At 29.3% G+C, this 25928-nt stretch overlaps 1 protein-coding gene across 8 annotated transcripts in view; it reads right to left on the bottom strand.

Moving 5' to 3' along the window:
* Window positions 1–12172: 12172 nt before the first annotated feature.
* LOC142240278 (UNC93-like protein) overlaps window positions 12173–25928 on the bottom strand; it is a 195305-nt gene continuing 181549 nt past the window's right edge. For all 8 annotated transcript variants that reach the window (XM_075311970.1, XM_075311972.1, XM_075311969.1 and 5 more), the window contains 5 exons: window positions 18255–18779; window positions 17901–18063; window positions 16844–17111; window positions 12676–12838; window positions 12173–12336 (listed from right to left, as the gene is read on the bottom strand). In XM_075311970.1, the coding sequence (XP_075168085.1) occupies window positions 12264–12336; window positions 12676–12838; window positions 16844–17111; window positions 17901–18063; window positions 18255–18779 (1192 nt within the window). In that variant the 3' untranslated portion in view covers window positions 12173–12263. The remainder of the gene's footprint in view (window positions 12337–12675; window positions 12839–16843; window positions 17112–17900; window positions 18064–18254; window positions 18780–25928) is intronic.

Here is a 25928-nt window from a genome sequence, read left to right as displayed (position 1 = left end):
GATCCCAAAATTTTATTTCTTTAGAAAATTTTGTCAAAATTTTATTATTACAGAATTTTTTTCAAAATTTTATTACTATACAAAATTTTGTCAAAATTTTATTGCTATACAAAATTTTGTCAATATTTTATTTTTATAGAAAATTTTTCAAAATTTTATTACTATACAAAATTTTGTCAAAATTTTATTACTACAGAAAATTTTTCAAAATTTTATTACTATACAAAATTTTGTCAAAATTTTATTACTATACAAAATTTTGTCAAAATTTTATTACTATACAAAATTTTGTCAAGATTTTATTTCTATAGAAAATTTTGTCAAAATTTTATTTCTATAGAAAATTTTGTCAAAATTTTATTACTAGAGAAATTTTATCAAAATTGTATTTCGATAAAAAATTTTGTCAAAATTGTATTTCTATACAAAATTTTGTCAAAATTTTATTTGTATAGAAAATTTTGTCATATTTTATTTGTATAGAAAATTTTGTCAACATTTTATTTGTATAGAAAATTTTGTCAAGATTTTATTTCTATAGAAAATTTTGTCAAGATTTTATTTCTATAGAAAATTTTGTCAAAATTTTTTTACTATACAAAATTTTGTCAAAATTTTATTTCTATAAAAAATTTGTCAAAATTTTACTTCTATAGGAAATTTTGTCAAAATTTTATTTCTATAGAAAATTTTGTAATTTTTTTTTCTATAGAAAATTTTGTCAAAATTTTATTTCTATATGGTCTCTAACAACCATGCCAAAATTGGTCCATATCGGATATATACAACCGATCCCCAAAAATAATCTACCAAAATTTTATTTCTATAGAAAATGTTGTCAAAATTTTATTACTATACAAAATTTTTTCAAGATTTTATTTGTATAGAAAATTTTGTCAAAATTTTGTAGCTATACAAAATTTTGTCAAAATTTTATAGCTATACAAAACTTTGTCAAAATTTTATTTCTATAGAAAATTTTGTCAAAATTTTATTTGTATAGAAAATTTTGTCAAAATTTTATTTTTATAGAAAATTTTGTCATATTTTATTACTACAGAAAATTTTTTCAAAATTTTATTACTATAGAAAATTTTTTCAAAATTTTATTACTATAGACAATTTTGTCAAAATTTTATTTCTATAGAAAATTTTGTCAAAAATTTATTTCTATAGAAAATTTTTTCAAGATTTTATTTGTATAGAAAATTTTGTCAACATTTTATTTGTATAGAAAATTTTGTCAAAATTTTATTTCTATAGAAAATTTTGTCAAAATTTTATTTCTATAGACAATTTTGTAATTTTTTTTCTATAGACAATTTTGTCAACATTTTATTTCTATATGGTCTCTAACAACCATGCCAAAATAGGTCCATATATAACCGATCCCCAAAAATAATCTATCAAAATTTTATTACTATAGAAAATTTTGTCAAAATTTTATTACTATAGAAATTTTTGTTAAAATTTTATTTGTATAGAAAATTTTATCAAAATTTTATTTCTATAGAAAATTTGGCAAAATTTTATTTCCATAGCAAATTTTGTCAAAATTTTATTGCCAAAGAAAATTTTGTCAATATTTTATTTCTATAGAAAATTTTGTCAATTTTTTTTCTATAGAAAATTTTGTCAAAATTTAATTTCTACGGAAAATTTTCTAAAATATTTTTTCTCTACAAAATTTTGTCAACATTTTTTGTCTATATAAAATTTTGTCAAACTGAGTTATATACGTATTTAATCGGCCCTTTTTTTGTTTAATATATACCCCGTATGGACTAAGAAGTTTTAAGATACCTTGCCGTACCTCGGCAAGTGTTACCGCAACCCTGTAATTCGATTGTGGATGACAGTCTTTAGTACAAGTTTCTATGCAATCCATGGTGGTGGGTACATAAAATTCGGCCTGGCCGTACTTACGGCCGTATATACTTGTTTTTTTTTTTTTGTAATGTGATGTCCACACAAAAATTCGCTTTTTAGTTTATTGTTAAATATATTTTTATTTTTTATTTTTATATAATGAGATGTCCACACAAAAATTCGAATTTGACTTTTGCAATTCAAGAATTGAAAAACTAAAATTCAATTCATTCTAAATCGAAAACTTATTATGTGATTTTATATATCAACCTGGAAACCTTTTTGGAATCGTGAAGTTTTTTTTTTACAAAAATTTGGAAATATTGGGAAAAAATGTAAATAAAACATACACTTTAGTTTAAGTAGAAATAGAAAATGTAATAATGGTATTAAACAAAAAATAATAAAAAAATAATTTTTTGTTTAACAATTTTACTCATAAGCCATAGAGCAAAACAAACCCAAAAAACAAACATTTTTGTAATATTTCCTCTAACCTTATTACCATTGACAGACATAAACATAACCCACTTTTCGATACCAGACATTTATATGAAAAAACATATAGAATAAAATCCATAACAATTTACACATATAAATATTTATAAATTATTATCAAAAAAAAAATAATTATGTGATTAAGTATATGAAGAAATTATTATTGTGTTTATATATAGATATTTATATATTATTATTTTGTTTATAGATATAAGCTTAAAAAATCTATATCTCTCTAGATTCTTTAGGATCCATCAACATTTTCCTTATATACATATATATATAGAAACAAAACTAAATCAGCAAAAAAGTTTATAAATAATGCTAAACTTTAAAAACAACCCCCCTAAAAAATTCCTATCAAACTTAGTTTAAACGAAACGTAACTAAACTTATTAAATATAAATTATAAAACAAAATTTCATTTATATATAAAATTACATATATATACATAAATTAAAAATAAATAAAAAACAAAACATTTTAGTTATAGCATAACTTTAGGCCATACATATGTAAAGGTGTGTCATAGCATTTATTATTTTATATAATTTATTAAGTTTAAAAAACAACAAGAAAAAAACTTTTCAGAAAATAAAGTTTTTTTATTGAAATGCAAAAAGATCAAGACAAAAAAGAAATGTTAAAAAAAGACAAAAATAATACCCAACAAACAAAGCCAGCACAATATAATGATGTCATCTATCTATTCAAACGTGCCATTCCACATAATCACACACACACATATACATATACACACACAACAAATACATATATACCTAAAAAACTAAAAAATCGCAAATTCTAATATTTGAATTTGAATTAACCAAAAATAATTTTGTTTTTGGTGAATTTTGTATGTAAATTTTATTTAAGGAAAATCACTTGATGACATGTCCTTATTTTTGTGGGTATAATTTACACAGAAACAAAAAAAAATATAATTAGACTTTAAATGTCTCATTAAGAAAAAAAACCCAAAAACAAAATAACACAAAAACATTTTAGAATAAAACAAATTCAAAGACATAAACATACAATATAATAAAATATACTAATTATATTATTATGTAAAATTTTATTAAATATTCTATTAAGTAATGAATAAATTGAACAATAGACCCATATATATAATTCATAAATAAAAAAATTAAACTGAAAAAAAAAACAGAAAATAAATTAATAAAAAACAAGAAAAACAAACAAAAAATCTTATAATAAAAAAATAGCATTTAAAATCGAATAACGTACATATTATTTAAAAATGATTGTAATAACAAAAAAAAATAATAATAATAAAAAAAAATATGTATAAAAATTTTAACCGGAGTTTTTATGGAAAGGTATGGGACGAATAGGGTCCATTGGGATTAGTCTTTACTACCCAGCAAAAAAAATTGGAAATTGTTCCAAAGGCACAACTTTAAAAGCACTTCCTAGAAAGCCAAAGATGTTCTTTATTTTCTCTACACAGGAATTTCTTTTAATTCAATTTTTTATAACTCGCTTTTTTCATACTTTTTATGGGTAATTTGTATTTTTTTGTGGCGTAAAAACGGAGTAAGAATTAATAAAATGCTACAAATGATTAAAAATGTGTCGAAAAAAATTCTAAATCCAATTTAGGAAAATTGCGAATTTTTGAAAATATTTGAGGGCAAACTTTTCAGTGTTAGAATATATCATAAAACAAGTAAGGAAAGTCTAAAGTCGGGCGGGGCCGACTATATTATACCCTGCACCACTTAGTAGATATAAATTTTCGATACTATATCACATTCGTCAATCGTGTTGGGGGCTATATAAAGGTTTGTCCCAAATACATTTAAATATCACTCGATCTGGACAGAATTTGATAGACTTCTACAAAATCTATAGACTCAAAATTTATGTCGGCTAATGCACTAGGGTGGAACACAGTTTTAGTAAAAAAAATATGGGAAAATTTTAAATCTTAAGCAATTTTAAGGAAACTTCGCAAAAGTTTATTTATGATTTATCGCTCGATATATATGTATTAGAAGTTTAGGAAAATTAGAGTCATTTTTACAACTTTTCGACTAAGCAGTGGCGACTTTACAAGGAAAATGTTGGTATTTTGACCATTTTTGTCGAAATCAGAAAAACATATATATGGGAGCTATATCTAAATCTGAACCGATTTCAACCAAATTTGGCACGCATAGCAACAATGCTAATTCTACTCCCTGTGCAAAATTTCAACTAAATCGGAGTTAAAAATTGGCCTCTGTGGTCATATGAGTGTAAATCGGACGAAAGCTATATATGGGAGATATATCCAAATCTGAACCGATTTCAACCAAATTTGGCACGCATAGTTACAATGCTAATTCTACTCCCTATGCAAAATTTCAATTAAATCGGAGCAAAAAATTGGCGTCTATGGGCAAATGAGTGTAAATCGGGCCAAAGCTATATATGGGAGCTATATCTAAATCTGAACCGATTTGGCTGATATTTTGCAAGTTTTTCGAGACTCATAAAATATTCGGATGTACGGAATTTGAGGAAGATCGGTTGATATACACGCCAATTATGACCAGATCGGTGAAAAATATATATGGCAGCTATATCTAAATCTGAACCGATTTTTTCCAAAATCAATAGGGATCGTCTTTGAGCCGAAACAGGACCCTGTACCAAATTTTAGGACAATCGGACTAAAACTGCGAGCTGTACTTTGCACACAAAAATACATCAACAGACAGACAGACGAACAGACAGACAGACAGACAGACAGACGGACATCGCTAAATCGACTCAGAATTTAATTCTAAGATGATCGGCATACTAAACGATGGGTCTCAGACTTTTCCTTCTTAGCGTTACATACAAAGGCACAAACTTATTATACCCTGTACCACAGTAGTGGTGAAGGGTATAAAAATCATAAAAAGTTAAAAAAAATATTTATTTGGGAAAATATTACAAAATTTTTAATTCATATCCAAAACACTGAATTCGAATAACGTCTTAAGAAGTGAAAAGCCCATGTTGAATTAATCACAGAAGTGACAGGAAAATTTTTCAAATTTATATAGGCTTCATATTGTTAATATTTATAGACCCAATTCCATAGCAATACTTTTTATAATACAAAATAATAGCCTCTAGTTGTTAGTGCCCGTATGTGGTATCACCAATGTGGTATCACAATGGACTGAATAGTCTAATGTGGTATCACAATGGACTGAATAGTCACCTAACCTAGTGCCCGTATGAATAAGTTTATTATAATTTGTAATTATAATAAATTAAGTAATAAATAAATAATAATACAAATATACACTCATATCAAGAAAATTGCTTTAATTAATTTTTTTAATAAATGTTAAGTTATGTTAGGTGGCAGACCGATGTATCAGACTCACTTAGACTATTCAGTCCATTGTGATACCATATTGGTGAACTTCTCTCTTATCACTGAGTGCTGCCCGATTCCATGTTAAGCTCAATGACAAGGGACCTCCTTTTTAAAGCCGAGTCCGAACAGAGTTCCACATTGCAGTGAAACCACTTTGAAACCCTCAGAAATGTCAGTAGCATTACTGAGGTGGTATAATACACCGCTGAAAAACTTTTTGGTGTTTGGTCGAAGCAGGAATCGAACCCACGACCTTGTGTATGCAAGTCGGGCATGCTAACCATTGCACCACTGAGGTTCCATGTAAAGTCTCAATTAAAAGATTATTTGATACAGATTAGTTTTTAATCAAACAAAAAGTCAACTGCGAAAATATCTTGACTTAATCCCCTAATACCCAATCCCGCCTTTAGGCGGGCTTCATTTATTAAGGAAGCTTTTAGTAAAACGCACCTTAAGACAACAAAAATGAGTAAAATAAAATGAAAACTTAATTTAAACTGCAGCATATTCTGAATTTTACCGTATAAATTTTTCTTGTTTACTCTTCGTGCTTTTGTGTCGTTAACATTGAAGATTTAGTCAGCTGGCATAAAAATTGGGGCATTAGAGGGTTAATTAAATTTTTATTTAATTCAATTATTTTTGTTTTTAATTGATATCGGTTATTGATAGTATCAATTCCGAGTTTACAGGAATTTATATTACAAAAATGTTCTATAGAAATAAACTTTTGACAAAATTATCTATAGAAATAACATTTTCAAAAAATTTCTATAGAAATAAAATTTTCAAAAAAAATTTATAGAAATAAAATTTGAACAAAATTTTCTATAGAAATACCATTTAAATATAAAAAAAAAATTTTAAAAAATCCTATAGAAATAAAATTTTGACAACATTTTCTCTAGAACTAAAATTTTGAAAAAAATTCTATAGAAATAAAATTTTGACAAAATTTTCTATAAAAATAAAATTTTGACAAAATTTTTCTAAAGAAATAAAGTTTTGAAAAAATTTTTATAGAAATAAAATGTTAGCAAATTTTTCTATAGAAATACAATTTTGAAAATATTTTCTATAGAAAAAAAATCTATAGAAATAAAATTTTGACAAAATTTCCTCTAGAATTAAAATTTAAAAAAAAAAATTCTATAGAATTAATTTTTTGAAAAAAATTTCTATAGAAATATAATTTTGACAACATTTTTTATAGAAATAAACTTTGTCAAAAAGTAAAATTTTAACAAAATTTTCATTAGAAATAAAATTTTGACAAAAAATTTCTATAGAAATAAAATTTTGAAAAAATGTTTATAAAAATAAAATATCGACAAAATTTTCTATATAAATATTTTTTTATACCCTGCGCCACACTGTGGAACAGGGTATTATAAGTTAGTGCATATGTTTGTAACACCCAGAAGGAGACGAGATAGACACATGGTGTCTTTGGAAATAATGCTCAGGGTGGGTCCCTGGGTCGATATACCCATGTCCGTCCGTCCGTCCATCTGTCTGTGAACACATTTTTGTGATGAAAGTCTAGGTCGCAATTTAAGTCCAATCGCCTTCAAATTTGGCACATGTTCCTAATTTGGGTCAGAATAGAACCCTATTGATTTTGGAAGAAATCGGTTCAGATTTAGATATAGCTCCCACATATATCTTTCGCCCGATATGCACTAATATGGACCCAGCAGCCAGAGTTTTATACCGATTTGCTTGAAGTTTTGTACAAACATAACACTTAGTCGTATAAGTGTGCAAAATTTGATTGAAATCGGTTCAGATTTAGATATAGCTCCCATATATATCTTTCGCCCGATATGGACTAATATGGTCTAAAAGCCAGAGTTTTGTCCCAATTTGGTTGAAATTTTGCACAGAGAGTAGATTTAGCATTGTAGCTATGCGTGTCAAATTTGGTTGAAATCGATTCAGATTTAGATATAGCTCCCATACATATTTTTCGCCCGATATGGACTTATATGGACCCAGAAGCCAGAGTTTTGGCCCAATTTGGTTGAAATTTTGCACTAGGAGTACAATTAGTAATATAGTCATATGTGCCAAATTTGATTGAAATCGGTTCGGATTTAGATATAACTCCCATATATATGTTTTTCTGATTTCGACAAAAATGGTCAAAATACCAACATTTTCCTTGTTAAATCGCTACTGCTTAGTCGAAAAGTTGTAAAAATGACTCTAATTTTCCTAAACTTCTAATACATATATATCGAGCGATAAATCATAAATAAACTTTTGCGAAGTTTCCTTAAAATTGCTTCAGATTTAAATGTTTCCCATATTTTTTACTAAAATTGTGTTCCACCCTAGTGCATTAGCCGACTTAAATTTTGAGTCTATAGATTTTGTAGAAGTCTATCAAATTCTGTCCAAATCGAGTGATATTTAAATCTATGTATTTGGGACAAACCTTTATATATAGCACCCAACACATTTGACGGATGTGATTTGGTATCGAAAATTTAGATCTACAAAGTGGCGCAGGGTATAATATAGTCGGCCCCGCCCGACTTTAGACTTTCCTTACTTGTTTTTGGTAAGATTTTCTCTAAATATTGGTAGATTATTTTTGTATTAAAAAAAGTCACGAACAGGCCTAGATCACTGTCAAGTTATAAAAGTTTCACTGGTAGATTGTTCCTAAAGCGCCATCTTTAGTGGATTCGTTGCAACAGTGTGTTTCAATAATACGTAAACAAGGTGCCACAACTTACTCTAATCAAATAACAGTAGCGCCATCTTTTGTTCGTTACCTAAATGGTGTGTGGTTTATGGCTTCATTTAACAGGGCGTCACAGATAATATACAGAAAGAAATTAAATCTTTGGTTAAATATATTATGTGGATATACAGTGAAACCTATCAAACATGCAGACTATAAAAACCGGACAACTCTTAAAAGTGGACAATTTTGGTGAGACGTTTGCTATTAATAGTAAACTCTATCACATTATTAGTAAACTCTCCTCCCAAATACACAGAAAAAAATTTCACGAAAATGTTTTCCAATTAAAAATTTAATTGAGTTTTAAAAAATATTCAATTAAAAATTTAATGGATTCAACAAATTTTTTAATTGAAACAAAAATCAATCACAAAAATTAATAGTATCAATTAATTTTTTAATTGGATCAATTAATTTTATAATTGACCTTCAATTATAAAATTAATTCATACTATCATTTCTGTGATTGAAGACATTTCAATTAAAAAATTAATTGGATAAATTAATTTCGTGATTGAAACAGAAAAAAAATTTGTGTGTATGGACAAGGTTTAGGCGACCATGATTGTTCAATTCTGAGAGATTTCACTGTATTATGTTTGTTTCCTCGAAAGTTGAAACTTTTAACAGCAATGAACAAATTTACAATATATTTATTTTTGGCGTATTGTCGTTAGTTCAGGTAAGCCGGAGGACGTCATGGTTTTATTGACAGTACAGTAATCCCTCGATTTACGTCGTCTCGGTTTACGTTGTTTCGATTTACGTCGTAAAATTGTTTGTTTCATCAAATTTCGATTTCCGTCGCCATTCGATTTACGTCGTCGATTTTTTTTGCCCACTTTATCAGAAACGCCTTCCTTAAGTAAAATAAGTATCAACGATGATGACATCGAAACATTTTTTTCTAATGGCGATTTCGATTGGGAAAAAGGTGCAACATTCTCGAAATTGATTGCTAAATATAAAGGATACTGACATAGATTTTGGATCCTGCATCCCTCATATTATTATGAATTAACAATAACTTTGGAATGACACTATAATTTGGTCGTAGTGTAAAACCAAGGCAACATATTTTTTGCGAAACGAAAACGCCCTAAAATTCTTACCGAAATTACTGAATTACCTTTACTTTTGAAGTTTTTTATTATGTACATGCACATACAACATAAATGGGCTTAGGAGTAAGTATGAGCAATTTTTAATTCGGTTTACGTCGTTTCGATTAACGTCGTCAAATTGCGGAACCAATCACGACGTAAATTGAGGGATTACTGTATTTATACCCTGCGCCACACTGTGGAACAGAAGGAGATAAGGCACATAGCGACTTTGGCAATAATGCTCAGGGTGGATTCCTGAGTCAATCGATAGCCATGTCCGTCTGTCCGTACGTCTATCTGTGAACACATTTTTGTGATCGAAGTCTATTTCGCAGTTTTAGTCGAATCGACATCAAATTTGGCACAAGTATGTATTTTGGGTCGTAATAAACCCCTATTGATTTTGGGAAGAAATCGGTTCAGATATAGATCTTTCGCCCGATATGCTCTTCTATGGCCCCTGAAGCCAAAGTTTTAGCGTTATATGCTCTACATTTTGTACAAGCAGTAAAATTAGTAATATAATCAAGTGAGCTAAATTTTCTTGAATTCGGTTCAGATTTAGATATAGCTCCCATATATATCTTTAGCCCGATATGCATTTTTATAGCTCTAGAAGCTACCCTAATTTGCTTGAAATTGTACACAACGAGAACACTTAGTAGTAAAGTCAAGTATGCTGCATTTAATTGAAATCGTTTCGGATTTTGATAGAGCTCTCATATTTATGTTCTTCCGAATTGGGCTAATATAATCAAAATAACCACATGTTCCTTGTAAAATCGCCACTGCTAAGTCGAAAATACATATTGATCGAGCGATAAGTTGGTCCTGTCCGGCTTTAGACTTACCTTACTTCTTATACCACCATTTGTCATTCCGTTTGTAACACATCGAAATATCTGTCTAAGACCCCATAAAGTATATACATTCTGGGTCGTGGTGAAACTCTGAGTCGACCTAAGCATGTCCGTCCGTCCGTCTGTTGAAATCACGCTAACTTCCGAATGAAACAAGCTATCGACTTGAAACTTATCACAAGTAGTTGTTATTGATGTATGTCGGATGGTATTGCAAATGGGCCATATCGGACCACTTTTACGTATAGCCCCCTTATAAACCGACGCTCAGATTTAGCTTTAGGAGCCTCTTGGAAGAGCAAAATTCATTCGATCCGGTTGAAATTTGGTACATAGTGTTAGTATATGGTCTCTAACAACCATGCAAAAATTGGCCCACATCGGTCAAAATTATATATAGCCTCCATATAAACCGATCCCCAGATTTGACCTCCGGATCCCCTTGGAAGAGCAAAATTCATCCGATCTGGTTGAAATTTGGTTCGTAGTGTTAGTATATGATATTTAACAATCATGCCAAAACTGGCCCATACCGGTCCATAAACATATATAGCCCCCATATAAACCGATCCCGAGATTTGGTTTTGGAGCCTCTTGGAGGAGCAACTTTCATCCGAGTCAGTTGAAATTTGGTCATTGTGCTAGTATCTTATATGGCCATTAACAACCATGCCTAACTAGTTCCATATCGGCCTATAGTTATATATAGCCCTCAGATAAATCGATCTCCAATCACACAAAAATTGGTCCATATCGGTTCCTAATTGTATATAGCCCCCATATAAGAGATCCCCATATATCAATTCTGGCTCTCTAAGTACCGTGTATATCGATTCATAATTATTTGTAGACTTACCTATATATACCTTTTTTTGTCGAATATGTACCACGTATGGACTAACTTACAATTTAGAAGACGACGTTAAGAAATTTTAAGATACCTTACCACGGGTAAGTATTACCACAACCCAAGTAATTCAATTGTGGATGACAGTCTTTAGTAGAAGTTTCTACGCAATCCATGGTGGAGGGTACATAAGATTCGGCCTGGCCGAACTTACGGCCGTATATACTTGTTTTTAAATACAATATAGATGTGACTTTTGAGCTGGAGTGCATTCTGATGGATATTCGCCTAGGCGGAGTTGTGTATGCGGTGCTTCTGGTTACTTTAGAAGAAGCAAGCTCCATAGGTTTCTGTATGTAGTGTGACTTGTTTTGGCAAGGAAAGTCTGCGATGTATTCCGTGGGCTTATACCTCTCACGTAAATTCATATCTCCTTTAATTAGATAAATGGTGGGGGTGGTGGTTTCGATACGCATGGCGGCTGTGTATTTTTTTTACAGATAAGGTCCTCGGTGATTCATAAGCGAGCGGATCGGTTATTTTGGGGCTATATCAACGTCTGGACCGAGAGGGGCCGTAGTTTGCAAATATTTCTTTAGGGATCTAAATTCAAAATTTAAGGCTGGGAAAAGGCCAACCACGTTTGGCAACACCAAATTTTAAATACGCTTTCTAAGCTAAATCGGAACATCGGCTTCTATTGTAGGTACCATATCACAAAATTTTCCGTTGATAAAAATATGAACATGAAACACATTTCAAAATGGACATGAAAGTATTGGCTATACTTATAATTTATTTATAGTTATATCATTTTATCTTACATAAATAAATTGAATATATCAAATGTTAGTTATTAGACATTATTCTTTATTTTATTTAATAAAAAATTAAAAGTTAATAAATTCGCTTATAAACAAATATTTTTATAATGTATAAACTATAAACTTTCGCTTGTAGTATTTTCCAACTGCTTGTATTTTTTGCTGACACGGTATTCGCAGATGCCATAGCTAATATAACATAAAAAAAAATAAAATAAAATCAATGTTGTTCATATACATATACAGTGAAACCTCTCAATATTGGACACTCGGAAAACCGGACACCTAGGGATGGAAAATGCAGTACTTTTTCACTACTTTTTCATCCTGGTCAGTACCGTAGTACCCCCGCGAATGATTAAGTACTTTTTGTGTACACAGTTTTGAACCGATATCAGTTCTCATGGTACGAAAATTTTGACAAAATCTATTAATATTTTGAAAAAGTTTTTAACAAACTTATTTGGTAAAGGGACCATGGTTGTCCACTACTGAGAAATTTCACTGTATATTTAAAAAAATACTTACCCTGTACATCCAACAAGTAGAACACATATTAAAATCAATAATTTCAATGAAGTACAAAATTGGGAACTAATAATGTAGCCTATTACTGAACCAGTGGATTCCCATAAACGGAAATTGCTATAACCAGCTATAAGGTCATTGGGAAATAGAATTCCATAGAAAGCTAGAAAACAAATAAGAAGACCAAGAGAAAATTACTTTAATGAAATCAAAAGACTTAAGACACAAACATATTACAGTGGTAAGAAATATACCGAGGTTATTGTACTAGCTAAATTATTGAAGTGGTGAAAAAATCGAGTATTGGTTGTTGTATTTGCTAAAAAGCTTTAATTGCAAATACATGTCACATTTTTGTCATAAACGTTACCAATAAATACAGAAGCTTGAGCTTTCTCTATGCCTTCAATAATATTTGAAATCACATAGGAATTTTTGTAATCTCGGTATTATTATTACAAAATATGAAATCGTAATTAAACCTTAAATGCATACTGTAACTTTTAAGATACTACCGGAAAAAAATTCTTACGTCTTAAAATGTTGACCGATTCCTATGAAATCAAGTTTGTTACATTGTGAAATATCATAACGCTATTTTTATACCCACCACCATAGAATGGTATAATAAGTTTGCCATTCCGTTTGTAACACATCGAAATATCGATTTCCGACTATATAAAGTATATATATTCTTGATCAGGGAGAAATTCAAAGACGATATTAGCATGTCCGTTTGTCTGTTGTAATTACGTTACAGTCTTCAATACTGAAGCAATCGTGCTGAAATTGTGCACAAACTCGCCTTTTGTCTGCAGGCAGGTCAAGTTCGAAGATGGGCTATATCGGTCCAGTTTTTGTATAGTCCCCATATAACCGCCCCCCGCGATTTGGGGTCTAGGGCTTATAGAAACCGTAGTTTTTATCCAATTTGCCTGAAATTGGAAATCTGGAGGTATTCTAGGACCATAAAGAGGTGTGCCGAAAATGGTGAGTATCGGTCCATGTTTTGGTATAGCCCCCATATAGACCGATCACCCGATTTTAATTATTGGTCTTATAGTAACCATAGTTTTTATCCAATTTGCCTGAGATCGGAAATCTAGAGGTATTTTGGGACCATAAAGGGGTGTGCCGAAAATTGTGAGTATCGGTCCATGTTTTGGTATAGTCCCCATATAAACCGAATTCCCGATTTGGCGTCTTGGGCTTTTAGAACCCGTAGTTTTTATCCAATTTGCCTGAAATCTAGAGGTATTTTCGGACCATGTTTTGGTATAGCCCCCATATAGACCGATCTCCCGATTTAACTCCTTGGGTTTCTAGAAACCGTAGTTTATATCCGATTTGCCTGAAATTGTTAATATTCTGGTATATTAGGCTGTGTATCGGATTGAGTATCGGATTAAGTTTTTATCGGTCTATTTGGTAAGACATATAGACATATTTCACTTCTTGAGGGTATAGAAGGCGCACTGATCATAAAAATTGCTTGAGATTCAATGTAAAATTTCCAGATTTTACTTCTCGGGTGAAAATCTACAGATTTAAGATTTCATATGAAGACGTTATTGTATAATTTTCTTGCACACTTACAAGTGATGTTAATGATTCCTCTAAAACTCAAAGAATAATGGTTCTTATAAATCCAGAATCTGATATAGTCTTCATAGGTAAAATCTTTAAATTTATTTTCGGGAAGTGCACTGGTTGAACTGCTCTGCTTGATCTGTCATCAATCCCCCCTGACATTTTAAATGGAAACTATAATATTTGATTCATGGTGGTGGGTATTTAAGATTCGGCCCGGCCGAACTTACTGCTGTATATACTTGTTAAAAATAAAATAAAATAAAAACATTTGTAAACAAGTAAGGAAAGCCTAAAGTCGGACGGGGCCGACTATATTATACACTGCGCCACTTTGTAGATCTAAATTTTCGATACCATACCACATCCGTCAAATGTGTTGGGTGCTCTATATAAAGGTTTGTCCCAAATACATACATTTAAATATCACTCAATCTGGACAGAATTTAATAGACTTCTACAAAGTCTATAGACTCAAAATTTAAGTCGGCTAATGCACTAGGATGGAACACAATGTTAGTAAAAAAATACGGGAAACATTTAAATCTGGAGCAATTTTAAGAAAACTTCGCAAAAGTTTATTTATGATTTATCGCTCGATATATATGCATTAGAAGTTTAGGAAAATTAGAGTCATTTTTACAACTTTTCGACTAAGCAGTGGCGATTTTACAAGGAAAATGTCGGTATTTTGACCATTTTTGTCGAAATAAGAAAAACATATATATGGGAGATATATCTAAATCTGAACCGATTTCAACCAAATTTGGCACGCATAGCTACAATGCTAATTCTACTCCCTGTGTAAAATTTCAACTAAATCGGAGTTAAAAATTGGCCTCTACGGCCATATGAGTGTAAATCGGGCGAAAGCTATATATGGGAGATATATCTAAATCTGAACCGATTTCAACCAAATTTGGCACGCATAGCTACAATGCTAATTCTACTCCCTGTGCAAAATTTCAACTAAATCGGAGCAAAAAATTGGCCTCTGTGGTCATATGAGTGTAAATCGGGCGAAAGCTATATATGGGAGCTATATCTAAATCTGAACCGATTTCAACCAAATTTGGCACGCATAGCTACAATGCTAATTATACTCCCTGTGCGAAATTTTAACTAAATCGGAGCAAAAAATTGGCCTCTGTGGTCATTTGAGTGTAAATCGGGCGAAAGCTATATATGGGAGCTATATCTAAATCTGAACCGATTTCAACCAAATTTGACACGCATAGCTACAATGCTAATTCTACTCCCTGTGCAAAATTTCAACTAAATCGGAGCAAAAAATTGGCCTCTGTGGGCAAATGAGTGTAAATCGGGCGAAAGCTATATATGGAAGATATATCTAAATCTGAACCGATTTCAACCAAATTTGACACGCATAGCTACAATGCTAATTCTACTCCCTGTGCAAAATTTCAACTGAATGGGTGTTAAAAATTGGCCTCTGTGGTCATATGAGTGTAAATCGGGCGAAAGCTATATATGGGAGATATATCTAAATCTGAACCGATTTCAACCAAAATTAGCACGCATAGCTACAATGCTAATTCTACTCCCTGTGCAAAATTTCAACTAAATCGGAGTTAAAAATTGGCCTCTGTGGTCATATGAGTGTAAATCGGGCGAAAACTATATATGGGAGCTATATCTAAATCTGAACCGATTTCAACCAAATTTGGCACGCATAGCTACAATACTAATTCCACTGCCTGTGCAAAATTTTAACTAAATCGGAGTTAAAAATTGGCCTCTGTGGTCATATGAGTGTAAATCGGGCGAAAGCTATATATGGGAGCTATATCTAAATCTGAACCGATTTCAACCAAATTTGGCACGCATAGCTAAAATTCTAATTCTACTCCCTGTGCAAATTTTCAACTAAATCGGAGCAAAAAATTGGCCTCTGTGGTCATATGAGTGTAAATCGGGCGAAAGCTATATATGGGAGATAAATCTAAATCTGAACCGATTTAAACCAAATTTGGCACGCATAGTTACAATGCTAATTCTACTCCCAGTGCAAAATTTCAATTAAATCGGAGTAAAAGATTGGCCACTGTGGTCATATGAGTGTAAATCGGGCGACCGATATATATGAGAGCTATATCTAAATCTGAACCGATTTCAATAAAATTTGGCACACTTGACTATAGTACTAATTTTTCTTCATGTGCAAAACTTTAAGCAAATTAGGGTAAAACTCTGACTTCTGGGTCCATAAAGGTGCATATCGGGCGAAAGATATATATGGGAGCTTTATCTAAATCTGAACCGATTTCTTCCAAAATCAATAGGATTCTATTCTGACCCAAAACAGGAACCTGTGCCAAATTTGAAGGCGATTTGCAACCTAGACTTTGATCACAAAAATGTGTTCGCAGACAGACGGACGGACGGACATGGCTAGATCGAATCAGGGACCCACCCTGAGCATTATTACCAAAGACCATTTGCATATTATATACTTTTTTCGGATGAATCGCTGATCTTGTGCATTTAAGCGTTAATTCCATTTTGTCGTTGATTTAATTTGTTGACTAGCTAAAATTTTTGAAATTCGTCCACTTACCATTTATTACAACCAACCATATGCCATCGCATATACCCCAGACTGCAGCAAAAGCGCCATATCTCAAATAATCGCCCTGTATGGCCACATAGAAATACAAGTATACGAAAAGTCCAAGATTTACAAGGGCACACAGTGTAGCCAGTGTAACACGACCCAATTTTTCAGCTATACTTCCAGCAAGTCCTGCAGCAATAGCATTAGCGACACCAAAACATATCATGGCAAAGCCAATATTCGATATACCCCATCCACAGGCTACAAAGGACTACAAGAAAAGACCAGAAAAGGAAATTAATTGAACCATTTTAAACATTTATTAAAAAATATATATTTTGATATGTAATACAGTTCTGTGGTATTTACACTCAAAAAAGGGGGCGCTAATACCAACTGAACTTTCACTTCACTTTGTTTTTGTTGGTGTATTACACGTATTAAAAAAAAATTAATTTTATTAAAATTTTATTTTATTTCATAGTTAATAAATGGAGTTCTAAAGGCACTTCCAAAAATGTCCTCCCAAAGATGTTCTCTTTGTCAGCTACACAGGAAGTTATTTTAAATCAATTTTTTATAGCTCGCTTTTTTCATATTTCTAATGGGTAATTTTAACTTTTTTGTTTCAAATCGGTTAAAAACAGACTAAGAATTAATAAAATGATACAAATTATTTAAATTTTGTCGAACAAAATGCTAAATCCATTTTAGAAAAATTGTGAATTTCTGAAAATGTTTGAAGTCAATCGTTTCAGAAAAGCGTTAGAATGCAATAAAAGTCATAAATAAAAATTCTAAAAATTATTTCTTTGTCAAAATATTACAAAATTTTTTAATTCACATCCAAACACTGAATTCGGAAATGATGGAAATTCAGTGCAACGGCTGTCGAAATGGTGGACATCTGTCCTATGACAAGCCCATGTTAAATTCATTGCTTCTGCGCCAATTTTGCACCACATCCGGATCCAAAAATAACATGTTCACTATTTTTTTGGCGACGCTTTTTTTGCTGGGACTTGGACCGATGGGCGAAGCCTATATCCGATCAACTTACCTTGGTAAAATCTACAGCCAAAAAGGCCTCTTCCAAACCAATGAACATGGTTATGGGTAACATCAAAAGCAGTCTACGCTTCTTTAACATATTAACTGTGGACATCAAAAGTTTACATCCGGATAATTCTTTACCACTTGTTTGGCCCCGTTTGTCACCATATCTAGACCAAGAAATTAAGATAAAATAAAAAGTAGATACACACCAGACCCTCATGGAGAAGTTAAATAAATTATTATTGAATTAAATTACATTTTACGATTTTTTTAAATATTCAGTTCGCAATTATAGCAAATAAAGATTTTTGTCATCATTTGCTTTGACTGTAAAACCTTTAATTTTAATTCTCCATACCTTTGCAAAGAATCCACACCAAAAATAATCAAAGCCACTGCTGCCATCATACATGCCAAAAATATCGAATTTAATAGCTGTATTTTACTTGGTTCCGGTGGTATTAAATTTGGATTTACCTCTGCCTTAACATTTGGACAAAATCTTGCTCCACACAGTTCACCAACCAATGATGTCGCATCTGTTGCATTCGTTGTAGTTCCTTCCTCTTCATTTCCGGTCAATGATAAAACCGAGGATGATATTAAATTTCCCCATACTTGTGCCATTTGATAGAATATGAAAAATAATCCGAAAAATTTCACTGTATTATCATCTTTTTGTGATTTATGACCTTCGACACGGGTAAGAGCATCGGCGACCGTCGAAAGGTAAGTACATTTGGCACACCACAAAGGGCCACCACCAAAACCAACCATAAGACCAGCAGGTATAAGAGTTACGAAGCGAGCATAAAACTGGGCACCTATATAGGGCATATAGGCAAAGAGGGATATGGCCATGGTCAATTTAACGCCAAACCATCTGAAGAGGAAGAAAACAGGAAATTCTTAGATTAGATTATGTTACTCAGCAAAAAATTCTTCTAAAAATCACATCTTTAAAAGCACTTCCAAAAATGCCCTCCCAAAGATGTTCTTTATTTTAACTACACAGGAAGTTCTATTGATTAACATTTTTTAAAACTCGCTTTCTTCATACATTTACTAAAAAATTATAAAATATTTTGTTTTAATATAACAAGGATAAAAAGAGAGTAAGAATTAATAAAAAGGTACAAATTATTTAAATTATGCAGAAAAAAAAATCTAAATCCATTTTAGTAAAGTTGCAAATTTTGAAAATATTTGAGGTCAAACTTTTTAGACAAGCGTTAGAATGCATTAAAATCATAAAAAATTTTAAAAAATATTTGTTTGAAAAAATATGACACAATTTTATAATTCACATCCGAAACATTGAATTCGGACCACACCTTAAGAAGTGATGCAAATTCAGTACAACGGCTGTTGAAACGGTGGACATCCGTCCTACGACAAGCCCATGTTAAATTCATCGCTTCTGTGCCAATTTTGCACCACTTCCGGAATTAAAAAAGGAATTAAGTAAATTAATATACATCTTACATACTGCTATCCGGAGTTAAAAATCCATCCTTAAAATGGGCAGTTCGGGATACTAATCATGCTTGCCACACGGGCCATAAATAACCTACCAAAATTTGGAGAACATTTTACCAAAAAACACCAAAAAGTTTTTATTTCTGTAGAAAATTTTGTCAAAATTTTATTTCTATAGAAAATTTTATTAAAATTTTATTCCTATAGAAAATTTTGTCAAAATTTTACTTCTATAGAAAATTTTGTCAAAATTTTATTTCTATAGAAAATGTTGACAAAATATTGTTTCCATATAAAATTTTGTCAAAGTTTTGTATCTATAGAAAATTTTATTTCTATAGAAAATTTTGTAAAAATTTTATTTCTATAGAAAACTTTATCAAAACATTTTCAAAACTTTGCCAAAAAATTCATTCCTATAAATAATTTAGTCAAAATTTTATTTCTATAAAACGTTGTTTCTATTTTATTCCTATAAAACATATTTTCAACATTTTATTTCTATAGAAAATTTTGTCAACATTTTATTTCTATAGAACATATTATCAAAATTCTATTCCTACAGAAAATATCGTCAAAATTCTATTTCTATAGAAAATTCTGCCAAAAATTTTTTTCTTTAGAAAATTTTGTCAAAATTTTATTTTTATAGTAAATTTTGTCCATATTTTATTTCCATAGAAAGTTTTTCCAAATTTTAGTTCTATTGAAAACTTTGTTACAATTTTATTTCTATAGAAAATTTTAGCAAAATTTTATTTCAATAGAACATTTTGTGAAAATATTATTTCTATAGAAAATTTGTTCAAAATTGCATTTCAATGGCAAATGTGATCAAAATTTTATTTCTATAGAAAATTGTATTTCCATAGAAAATTTTTGTCAAATTTTTATGTCTATAGAAAATTTTGTCAAAATTTTATTTCTGTAGAAAATGTTGTCAAAATTTTATTTCTATCAATAATTCTGTCAAACTTTTATTTCTATAAACAATTTGTCAAAGTTCTATTTCTATAGAAAATTTAGTAAAAATTTTATTTCTATAGAAAATTTTGTCAAAATATTATTTCTTTAGAAAAATTTGTCAAAATTTTATTTCTGTAGAAAATTTTGTCAAAATGATTTGTCTAAAGAAAATTTTATCCACATTTTATTTCTATAGAAAATGTTGTCCAAATTTTATTTCTACAGAAAATTTTGTCAACATTCTATTTCTATAGAAAATTTTGTCAATTTTTTTTTTCTATAGAAAATTTTGTCAAAATTTTATTTCTATAGAAAGTGTTGTCCAAAGTTTATTTCTACAGAAAATTTTGTCAACATTTGTTTCTTAGAAAATATTGTCAAAATGATTTTTCTATAGAAAATTTTATCAAAATGTTATTTTTATAGAAAATTTTGTCAAAATTTTATTTTTTAAGAAAATTTGTCAAAACTTTATTTTTATAGAAAAAATTGTCTATAGAAAATTTTATCCACATTTCATCAAAAATTTATTTCTATAGAAAATTTTGTCAACATTTTATTTCTATAGAAAATGTTGTCCAAATTTTATTTCTACAGAAAATTTTGTCAACATTTTATTTCTATAGAAAATTTTGTAAAATTTTTTTTTCTATAGAAAATTTTGTCAAAATTTTATTTCTACAGAAAATTTTGTCAACATTTTATTTCTATAGAAAATTTTGTCAAAATTTTTGTTCTATAGAAAATTTTGTCAAAATTTTATTTCTATAGAATATTTGTCAAAATTTTATTTCTATAGAAAATGTCCAAATTTTATTTCTACAGAAAATTTTGTCAACATTTGTTTCTGTAGAAAATATTGTCAAAATGATTTTTCTATAGAAAATTTTATCAAAATGTTATTTCTACAGAAAATTTGTCAAAATTTTATTTTTTAAGAAAATTTGTCAAGACTTCATTTTTATAGAAAAATTTGTCAAAATTTTAGTTTTATAGAAAAATTTGTCAAAATTTTATTTCTATAGAATATTTTGCCGATTTTTCTTTTGTCAAATTTTATTTCTGTAGAAAATGTTGACAAAATATTGTTTCCATATACAATTTCTATCTAAAGAAATTTTTTCTAAATTTTGATTCTAGAAAATTTTGTCAAAATTTTATTTCTATAGAAAATTTTATCAAAATTTTATTTCTATAGAAAAGTTTATCAACTTTGCCAAAAATTTTATTTCTATAAATAATTTTGTCAATATTTTATATCTATAGAAAAATTTGTTAATTTCTATAGAAAATTTTTTCAAACTTTTATTTCTATAAAAAACTTGTCAAAGTTATATTTCTATAGAAAATTTTGTTTATATTTCATTTCTATAGAAAATTTTGTCAAAATTTTATTTCTATAGAGAAATTTGTCAAAACTTTATTTCTATAGAAAATTTTGTCGAAATTTTAGTTCTATTGAAAACTTTGTTAAAATTTTATTTCCATAGAAAATTTTAGCAAAATGTTATTCCTATAGAAAATTTTATTTCTATAAATTTTATATCTATAGAATTTTTTTTCTGAATTTTGATTCTATAGAAATATCAAGTTTTATTTCTATAGAAAATTTTGTCAAAATTTTATTTCTGTAAAAAATTTTGTCGATATGATTTCTCTATAGAAAATGTTATCAAAATTTTATTTCTATAGAAAATTTTGTTAACATTTTACGTCTATAGAGAATTTTATCAAAGCTTTTTTAATAGAAAAGTTTGTCATACTTTCATTTCTATAAAAAATTTTGTCAAAATTTTACTTCTATCGAAAATTTTGTCAAAATTTTACTTCTATAGAAAATTTCGTCAAAATTTTATTTCTATAGATAATTTCGTCAAAATTTTAGTTCTATAGATAATTTTGTCAAAATTTTATTTCTATAGATAATATTTGTCAATTTTTTATATTTCTGTAGAAAATTTCTACCAATCTACCAAACAGTAAAAAATCTACCAGATTTTGTAGAAACAACCGTGGTAGCAAAGAAAAATTTGTTTGCATACTTTCGGGCGGTATATGTCTCGATTTAAAAACACTACAGCATGAGCAATATAATATTGGATACAAAAACTCCATTAGTTTTTAAGGCACCAATCTCAACGATATTACAATATTACACAAAATATAAATACCATTGGCATTTATTGGCACAAGCGGATCAGAATTTTGAAATATTTAAATATATATTACACTTAATACAATAACAAAAGAAATTAAAATTATTTAACTCAATCTTCATAAAATTTATGAATCTTCACAAATTTTCTACACCTTAAAGATTTAAAGACAACAAATTATGCTTGAATTATATCCCCCTTTTTATGTCTGACCCAAAATCTAAGAATTAAATTACCAATTTATATTTCATCAGTCATTAAATCCAATGCCAACCCATATCACAAATATTTCGAACAAACTTTAACATCAACAAAATCTTTTATGGGTTTAACTTTTAGGTCATCAGACCACACAGAGAAACCAATGAGACACATTTTAAGCCTTTAATATTAGATAGCTTTTCTAGAAAAGTAATAAAATCCAATGTAGCAGATAATAAAAATATGAGCAACTCTTTTATGAGTTGTCACCAGAGAGCTCTCATCCTTAAAGTGATTTAATTAATGAGATAAAATTTTATTATGGCATATTTGTAGGCGCCCTATTTTTGTGAACATCTATGAATCATAAACACATGATACTTTATTACTTTATATGTGTTGATATGTGAGTGCTTTATAAATTATGAATAAGTTAACAAATTCATACATTAGGTTTTTATTTTTCAATGTCATAAGAGTTTTGTTTAAAAATTTAACGCCGCCTGTATGTTTAAAACCATATACATACCTGTGTTTGTATTCTTTGTCATAATTATATTTTCCTAAAGCATATCATTAGGCTTTTGGTGTGTGTATGTGTTGTGTTGTTAAGGCTCATAATACCTTGGAGTTTTAACAGGTAATTGTTTAATTGTCGGAAATTAGATGTAATTATTTGTTATACATTTTAATTGGCCCTAATTGGATTATCTGTTGTCTTTATCCGAGTCTGTTGGCATGTGGAAAGAAATTAGAAAATATTAAAATATTTTTGTTTTTTGTGTGATCGTGTGTAGCAGCATTAAACTTTGGGAAAAATATCTCCATGAAATTTATGGCCACTTTTTTTTCATTTACCCAGGATTAGATTTTATGGGGGCTGACAGTAGAATTTTAAATGCATAGTGTGATTGCCTTTTGAAAAAAAAAAATTAAAGCATATTTTAGGGATTTTAAGTAATTAAGGTGGCCAATATAATCTTCTTTATAGAATATTTTTGTAATCAACCATATGAAATGCTATTAAAAATGTATGAATACATTTGCAAACAAAGAGAACATAGTTGGAAACTATTATAAAAACTATATCGAAATGTAACTAAATTTACTTAGCCTAAAAATATGCTTTTAAATTCATAAACCACAAGAAATATTTATGAAGGCCTAATGCAAAGAAGTAATGCAAAATTCACCACACTTGGTAAAAATTAAATTAAATCTCCCACAAAAAAGTTTAAGAAAACTTCACATCCATAAACTAGGGTTTTTAGATATGGAAATAGGATCTTGTTTGTTAAAAGTTTACCAATGAAAAAACCACAAACTCAATGAAACATATAAATTCATGGTCATTCTTCCGTTTGAAGAATTTACTGACTCATTTTATGGTTTTTACCTAACTTTTCCAATGGCTGTTCAATGATTCGATTCACTAAAATTTTGCTATAAAATATTTTTGTTTTCCCATTTAGAGGTCATTTAAATATAGCTTTCATAAATGCAAAGTAAATGAAATAGAAATAAACATTTGCATTTATATAGAAAAATATTTTATTTCGTCTGTAAAAATTTATGGTTGCACAACAAATCACATCCGTTATAATAAAATCGGATTGTTGTAGTATTGACTGGTCTTTTTTATATGGGAGATGATTGTTGGGTAGATTTATATTGATAATAGGGACTTATGGGAAAATTGTATTGTAACTAAAAGTTAAATGTAATAAATTGGGAATATAAGATTTCCATGAAACTGAAGAAATTTTAATACAAACTAAAAAAGAAATTTTTGTAGGAATAAAGAAAAATATGTAAGATAACCTATATTAGTTGGCTACACCCTCACAAAAAATCGCTTCTGTAACATATACTCCCAAATATATTTTGCTTCAAGCATATACATTTTTGGGTATTGCCCAAACATTTATATGTTTGATCTCTACCAATATATAATATGTTTGAAAGCATATTGGTCTAAACAATATATGTTTGGGTAGTCTAAGTTCCAAACATTTTGTATTTTTGCATCCAAATTCAATAATGTTGTCTTCCAAAAAACAATATGTTATTATGTGACCATATAATATGTTTGGAAGCATTTTGCACCCAAAAATATTATATGCTTAAAAAAAATTCTCCCAAACAATATTGTGCTCAAAATTTTATTTATTTATTTATATATTTACAATCATAATGAATTATGAAAATAAACAGGTAATATACGTGCTAACAACATAGGTTTTCGACCTGAATGCTCAAAATTTTGTTTCTGCCCAATTGTATATTCCCCGACATCTTTCTCACTTCCACGAGATTTTTTAGTTCTTAGCACCTTTTTCTGTAATACAAACATTGTAGAAGAAATTATTCAATTTTATGATTTTTTTTATTTTAATTTTACCTTTAGCCGGACGGGGATTCGAATAGCGGACCACACAGTTTGTAAGGATCAAAGAAGTAGCTGATCAATTGCCCAAGGAAAAATAAAATGTTAATTTTGTAATAACAAGCAACAACCACCAACTTAATTCAATATCGCTCCCTGTTAAATAGCGCTCCAAGCTACTAAACACATATATGTTTATAGGCTATTTCTAAATTAATATATGTTTGCATCCAAGCATATTATATTTACAAACATTTTATGTCCCAAACATAATATATTCTAACATATTAACATATATGTCCCAAACATGTTATGCTAGTTTATGAACATTATATGCTTGCACTCAAAAATATTGTGTTTAAAAAATTGTGTTCCAAACATATAATGTTTATAGCAAAACATATGAAAAACCGTCTTTTTCATCCGTGTAGGTGGAAATTCGTATACCCTCATCGATGAATTGGTTTCTCCTTAAAAATATCAGGTCAGACTGGTGGCTTAAACACAACTGAAAGTGGGTCTAGAAATATAAGATTCTAAATTTCAGACACATCGGATAAATTAGAACAAGTAACATACGGCCCTAAGTTCGGCCAGGCCGAAGCTTATGTACCCTCAACCATGGAGGGTTCTAAAGACTGTCATCCACAATCGAATTACTTGGGTTTCGATAACACTTGCCGATAACAAGGTATCTTAACTCTCTAATGCTCCAATTTTTTTGCCATCTGACTAAATTTTCAATGTTAACGACACTAAAGAAAGAGAACTGAGCAAGAAAAATGTATACCATAAAATTCAGCATATGCTCCAAAGCCTCCTGAATAGTTTCAAATAAGTTTTG

This window comes from Haematobia irritans, chromosome 5, assembly GCF_050003625.1.
Source record: "Haematobia irritans isolate KBUSLIRL chromosome 5, ASM5000362v1, whole genome shotgun sequence".
In the NCBI taxonomy this organism is placed as follows: Eukaryota; Metazoa; Arthropoda; class Insecta; order Diptera; family Muscidae; genus Haematobia; species Haematobia irritans.
The sequence above is the reverse complement of the archived record's forward strand: the minus strand, read 5'-3'. Positions and strand labels throughout refer to the sequence as shown.